Source organism: Protobothrops mucrosquamatus, unplaced genomic scaffold (genome assembly GCF_001527695.2).
Source record: "Protobothrops mucrosquamatus isolate PMUCROS unplaced genomic scaffold, P.Mucros_1.0 scaffold286, whole genome shotgun sequence".
Lineage (NCBI taxonomy): Eukaryota > Metazoa > Chordata > Lepidosauria > Squamata > Viperidae > Protobothrops > Protobothrops mucrosquamatus.
In genome coordinates this window covers 208327-215270 of record NW_015386630.1, presented here as the reverse complement: position 1 = coordinate 215270, position 6944 = coordinate 208327, and the positions used below count along the sequence as shown (strand labels likewise).

The following is a 6944-nucleotide window of genomic DNA, read 5'->3' as shown; positions in this document are numbered from 1 at the left end:
GGTTTTTTAATCTGGTTTTATAGGGGTTTGTATTTTTATGTTTTGTATTTGTACTGTTTTTAATACGCTGTGCACCGCCCTGAGTCCTGCGGGAGAAGGGCGGTATATAAATTAAATTATAATAATAATAATAATAATAATAATAATAATAATAATAATAATAATAATAATAATAATAATAATAATAATAATAATAATATATTAATTGTTAATGCTGGATTAGGAGCAGGAAGGCCTACCCTCTTGCTTCCCTGAGGATGGGTCACTCTGGGCCTGTCCCTTCCTCAGCCCTAGAAAGAAAAGTTGAAAATTATCAATATTTTTGTTGAGATCCTAAACAGCATGGAACTCACTGACCACGCCAAAGCAGCCATTCCCTATTTAGGTAGCTGTTCCATAATAATCTGAGAAATGTTCAGCATCCTTCTGCTTTATAACAGAATGGAATGGAATAGAATAGAATAGAATAGAATAGAATAGAATAGAATAGAATAGAATAGAATAGAATAGAATAGAATAGAATAGGACAGGACAGGACAGGACAGGACAGGACAGGACAGGATAGGATAGGATAGGATGGAATGGAATGGATATAGCACTCAAGGAAAATGGATACAAGATGGTTTTTAACTGGTATACAGGTAGTCCTCAGCTTATGACCACAAGTGAGCCCAAAATTTTCTGTTACTAAGTGAGACAGTTGTTAAGTGAGTTTTGCCCCATTTTACGACTTTTCTTGCCAGAGTTGTTAAGTGAATCACTGCAGTTGTTAAGTTAGTAACATGGTTATGAAGTGCATCTGCCTTCCCCATTGACTTTGCTGGTCAGAAGGTCGCAAAAGGTGATCACATGATCTTGGGACACTTCAACCATCATAACTACATGCCAATTGCCAATCATCCAAATTTTGATCATGTGACAAAGTGGGGATGCTGCAACAGTCGTAAGTGCGAAAAACGGTGAGTGCCATTGTAACTTCAAACAGTCACTAAGTGAATGGTTGCAAGTCAAGGACTACCTGTATTATACTAGTGCTGGCTGCCAAAGTAGATTTTTTTTTATACAAAAATACAGTTGGAAATGCAATAATCAGGCTGGATCATTTGCTCAGTTCTAAAATATGATTCATCACAGAAAGAAACAAATCGCAGATATTAACTTTTGTTTCCTGCCAGTTTTTTTTCTATTAAGCATTATATTATTACAAAGAATACAGAGCTGGCTGAGTGAGGTCAGAAAGAGCAGACATGGTTGGTATCTCTCTCACAAGCAATGTCAACTGATGGGATGAAGGAAGCAGGCTATCTCTGATGCAGGGCCTGTTCTCTGGAGCAAGATTCCCCGGGAAACTTGCAAACTTTTAGGCAATTTGCCTTCCTCCCCCCCCCCCTCCAAGTTCTGGGATAGCTGTTGTACTACAGTACCAGATATAGTTTGTCTTTGTTATGGCACACAGTTTCCCTCTGATGAGTTCTGTGCCATTTTTTTAGGTACTGTCTTGGTTTTGTGTGTGGGTATGAGTGAGTGAGATGACTTTTATAAAGCTTAATGAATATTGGCTGACTTTGGTAATGACTGAATATTGACTTCATTTTAATAGTGGTTTTAAACTGCTAAACTGATTTAAGATTACTTTTACATACAGTATTAATCTAATACTACTTCAAACATTATTATTCCAATTTATACAATTTGTAAATCTTTTCTTTTTGGCTCTTTTTCCCTGATTTTACTTTACTGTTAACATAAAATAAAAAGATAAACATCTTTGATATCAAATATTCTGTCCTCCAAACTTTCTGGTCCAAAACACTACTGAATACTGAAGCTTTAGGGTCCTGTTTTGTTTTTGTTTTTTGTTTTTTTTGTCTAAGCAGCTCATTCCCATCAAAATCAAAAAGGTTATCAGATTTTTATCCTGCCTTTATTATTTTATAAGTATTTAAAGGTGACTAACATATATAACACCCCTTCCTCCTCTTATTTTTCCCCACAGCCACCAGGTGAGGTGGGTTGAGCCAAGAGAGTAACTGGCTCAAGGTCACCTCACCCACCCAGCTTTCACGCCTCAGGTGGGACTAGAACTCACAGTCTCCTGGTTTCAAAGCCTGCACCTTAACTACTACACCAAATTGGCTCTATTGTTGGCTGGAAGTCCTGTATGGACTTTTTGCATAAAAATGAAAAAATGAACATATGACTTATGGTTTTGATAATTTGACAGGCAAAATTATACAGTAGAAAGAAGAGTACTGTAACATGACATAAATTTACACAGAGAGGTTAAAATATATCTGTACTTATAACTTCATATTTAACTTTTCTTTTTCTCCCTTTCTATTAATTTGTTTAGTTTTTATCTTCTTGTTTAAAAGTTTTAATAAAAATTATAGCTTAAAAATGAAAAAGAAGGAAAGAGAGAATTGTGGACTGTTAACTAGAAGTTGATAGCAAATGACCCAAAAAAATAACCATAACAAACAGTATCCATTAAAGGATCTGTTTCAAAATATCCCAGTAACTATAGTAATGTGAGCCTCATCTACAGAATAGCACAGGCAGATCTATTTCAGATTTAAGGATTATAAAAACACAACCTGATCCCAGGTTCACACAAGCTGTTTCACATCTGCATAGATCAATCCAATGATGTTTAAATTACAGTATTGCACACAGATTCAGTGGCATATTTTGAAAGAAAAGAGTTCCTGACCATGAAGTACAGGTGGTAATGTTGGAAATCCCAGATCTGCTAACCCTCTCAAAATAAAGAGTTCAGAAACTCCCACCTGTATTAATTACAATGCCACATGGTTGATACTTGTGTTGATAGTGCAGGAAGACAGCCAAACCACACACAGCTGTGCAAGATCAACCAAGGTTTCAGCAAAGTGTCTTTAATGCTGGCCTTGGCTAAATGCCAAAGCTCGGAAGCTAAGAAGAATTTCCCATTGTCATTTATAATGAGTTAATTAAAGTACAGTTGCTTTAAATGATTTTAAACATTCCTTCCCAGGTTTCTTGCCACCTGGGCTAAGATGCTGTTTGTGATAAGTGAGCTCTTGATTACTTATAAATAACCACTCTCCCTTCCCTTCCCTTATCTCTCTCTTGCAAACAGAGAAAACCTGGAAGGCTTCAATGTTAAAGCAGCATCCATCTCACATCAAAATCTTTATTGCATGCAACCATGTAAACAACAATATAAGGTGGGTTGTTTTTTAAGAATAAGTGCTGGAAATGAAGAGAAAACAAGCATGCGTATAGCGGTTTTAGAATTGAGCCATGTCTTATGTGAGTATAATTGAACAGACAAAGAAATAGCCCCAATGGATGGTTTCAATCCTACTTCCACATTGCTTTTGAAGGCCTTACTCTGAATACAGAGTACCTCCCCAGCCTTGCATACTGCTGCTTCCCTGTCTCATAAGTTCCAGTGCATCAGCAGCACAGACAATGGAGAGTATAATGGTATGTGGGAATGACCTTGGGGAGTCAGGGCAAACAGAGATAGATAACAGGCAATTTAGCCTGCAGCAGGAATGTGGGTAGGGCAAGAGACTCAGGAGGGAGCATCCCTAGTTTCTTGGGCTGTATAAAGGGATGGGAGAAAAATATATTTTCAGATTTGCAAGATTCCATTAATGGAACCTTACAATAAAGTAAAAGTAGTTCATCTCACTATGTTTCCTGTCTGGTCTACCTTACAAGGCTAACCTCAATCTTGCAAGCCTGAAAGGGAGGGATGTTATGAATGGTGGTTCAGGAGCAGATGGATGGTCCAAGCATCCCCACTCCCAGAGAAGGAGAAGAGCCAGAGCCCAGAGAGAGTCCTAGTCCATCTTTCAGTGAAATAAGAATTGTATAACCTAAAGAAGTTCTTGGAAAAGAGTTCAAATATAGACAAGCAGAGGCATGTATGGATTTCATAAACCTGAGATTTATTCATACATTAAGTTTCTGTCAAATATTTTTCAGAACCTTTAGACAAATGAACTTTTAAAAATAATAATATAAAATATATAAGATATTTGGCCATAATTTAAATAAAATACATTATTTCATCTTCCATCAATGAAGTTTAAGTTAGGAATGTGCAAGGTCAGAATAAGAGTTCAGCATGTTCTTTTTTTTCCACATCCGAAGATTTTAAAAGCTTTGCCTTCTTTCTTGGGGCTTCTCCAGATGAATATGGAGGAGGTGGGAGGTTGTCACTTTGGGGACAAATGTTTTATACGATCCTGGACCCATGGTGCACTGGGATCTGCACAGATCTGTCGATTCACATGTGTGGTAAATCTGCAGAAGAGACATACGTGTGCATATTTAGTCACAAGCTAGAAAGAAAGCAATTCTCTACAATTGGCACCACACTCAGTTTTCAAGGGGGCAGAGCTTCTCCCATCAGTCACCCTCAAGGGGCTCCTGTTCCAAATTGATTTCATGAAATGGGGTGCGCGGGCAGATGTCCAGTAAATCTTTAATTTAAATATTTACACTAAATGACTGATTCGTCTGAAAATTGTGAATCAAATTGTTGAACTAAAGCTGCACACAGGCCCTTTCAAGAGGAACATAAATTTAGATTTTGGTATAAGGGTATCTACAGAAGGGGTGACAAATAAATCAAGATAGCAGCCATGGCCGTGCAATTGAAACCCCACCTCTTTATTAATTCTTCTGGGCGAAGAATTCTCTGGCCTCATTGTGTTACTTTGGTTGGGAATGCCTATCCATAAGGACCACAAGTAATTTTACATTTAAATTAAATTCGCATAAAATCAATACAGGCAAATATGATTACTGCTGGTGCATTTTCCCACAAAGGTCACACAAAGATACCAGATGTTTCAAGGACAGTCAACATCACATTTAATATATTCAGGAATCACTTAGAAATTGATAGGGTTTTTTTAGTACTTACATGACAGCTTGCCTGGAACACCTGGCATTTGAGCGTTCAAAGGACTTCAGGTTTTTCCGTGGAATAGGCTTGGTTACGTAGTTAAAACAACAGAGCTGGGCTTCTGAAAGACAGGAAAAGAGACTTGTGTCATTTTAATGGTTTCCCTTGCCCATCATTGAGTTTGAACCTGAACTTCTCACCTGCTAGTTTAGAATATTTACCATTCCCCTCATATAATATGGGCAGATTTTCCATGGTCTGACCTTGCCATGGAGCATATTATTATTATTAGATTTATATCCAACCTTATTTTGTACAACTCAAGGTGGCATACATAGCTAATGCTTCATCCTCCTATATTCCCCACAAAAACAGCCCTAGAGATAGGTTGAATTAAGGCAGAATGACTGGCCCAAAGTCTTTTAAACAATGTGCTCTGGTACAGACCTAGGAGTGGAGATTTATATTTTACTTCTAGTTCTGAAAATTCCAAAGGCAAATTCAGCAGTGAATTCTGCAGAAATTAAGAATGCAGGAATTCTCACTGAGGCAGAATACTTACTTACTTACTTACTTACTTACTTACTTACTTACTTACTTACTTACTTACTTACAACATGGATTCTTACTAGTATGTATCTATTACAGCTAGATAGTGACTATGTGAGCCCCAAAGCACTAACTCCTAAAAAATCCACCTGGCACTAGAGGAAAATAAGACATGTCTGCAGTCATGTGGCCAACATGACATCACAGAGTGCTATTACTTTCTCACAAAAGTGGTGCCTATTTATTTACTCGCATTTGCATGCTCTTGAACTGCTAAGTTGGCAGCAGCTGGGGCAAGGACAGGAGCTCACTCCATCACTTGGTGCTCAGGTCTTGAACCTGGGCTGCCAGCTTTCCAGCTGACAAGTCCAGCGTTTAAACCATGAGACACCGCACCACCCTCAGAATGTAGGTGGGATGCTGAAAAAGAGAAGAGAATGCAGTCTTACCAAACTGAGCCTGAGCCTGAGCCTGGGACAGGAACATAGCAGCAACCAGGAAGACGGCGAGGGTAGCCAGGGAGCTGTTCATCTTTGCTCTTGGATCAGATGAGAGAAGAAATAGTAGGTAGTAGTAGTAGTTTGTGCACCTTCAGAGCTCCATGCTGAGAGGCAGAACTTCTCACGTTATATAGGCTAGTTGAAGAGAGGGTGGAGATTTGCTGGAAATAAAATCCACGCTTCATATCTGAGAAATGATGACATAACAGTAAAAAAATCTGCTACAATCGGTAAAGTTTCTCTGGAGGAAAGAGGAAGCAAATGTTGCCAGAGAAAGGGAATTGCAGCCTGTAGCTTTGCAAAGCGGGTGACGCTTAAGCCATCTGAGCCAGGGATTCTGGAAATAACATTCCTGGCAGGAAAAAAAATGGGAATGATGCTAGAAGAGCAGGGTCGCTTTTCCTGGCAAGGTGTGAGAGGGTGAGGAGCAATGAAGTAGGCAATCAAGTAGATATCTCACTCACTCGGATATCTCACTTTTTAAATAAGTTTATGCATACGAAGCATTTATCATTTACTTCGACAAGGGCCTCAGCTTCTGAAAGTTATGCAAGGCTTTGGGGATTTCTGAGAGTGCCAATTTGCAAAGAAATGGGGGAAGAATTGTGGAAAACAAATGAGTTCTCAAGAGAACTTTGGCTCGAGTTTGACCTTGATGTCGATCCAAAGGTCCCCCAGAGATGAGCAGGTTTTCTCTGAGCTGGAATCCTGTTCCTGCATTTTCTCTGCCTTTCATAGCAGAGGCTGGACAAGCAGAGTTCCCTGCACAAGACATTGGTTAGTTCTCTGAACGCAAGTTGCAGAACAACAAATCTGTTGCCATATTGAAGAGAAGCCACAAAGTCTGAAACAGCTGTCAGGAAGGCTGCCAACCATTCTTCCTGAACATGAGAACCTAAGATGAATCATGATAACTTGCATAAAGCAGGCATCATGGTGAATTAGAGGAAACTTCTGATGTTGCTACTTTATGATTTTCAAATGGGTAA

General features: G+C 38.8%; 1 protein-coding gene across 1 annotated transcript; it reads right to left on the bottom strand.

Moving 5' to 3' along the window:
- Positions 1-3920: 3920 nt before the first annotated feature.
- LOC107286468 (C-C motif chemokine 7) lies at positions 3921-6086 on the bottom strand. Its single transcript, XM_015814843.1, has 3 exons — positions 5905-6086; positions 4925-5027; positions 3921-4299 (listed from the first exon to the last, which is right to left on the bottom strand). The coding sequence occupies exons 1-3, from the start codon at positions 5984-5986 to the stop codon at positions 4212-4214; spliced, it is 273 nt and encodes a 90-aa protein (XP_015670329.1). The 5' UTR covers positions 5987-6086; the 3' UTR covers positions 3921-4211.
- Between the last annotated feature and the right edge of the window lie 858 nt (positions 6087-6944).

Coding starts and splice junctions, on each gene's coding strand:
- LOC107286468 (XM_015814843.1), bottom strand. CDS start 5,986: ATGAACAGCTCCCTGGCTACCCTCGCCGTCTTCCTGGTTGCTGCTATG. Junction 5,028..5,904: donor TCAGGCTCAGGCTCAGTTTG/GTAAGACTGCAT, acceptor CCTGTCTTTCAG/AAGCCCAGCTCTGTTGTTTT. Junction 4,300..4,924: donor TGTTCCAGGCAAGCTGTCAT/GTAAGTACTAAA, acceptor TCTCTTCTGCAG/ATTTACCACACATGTGAATC.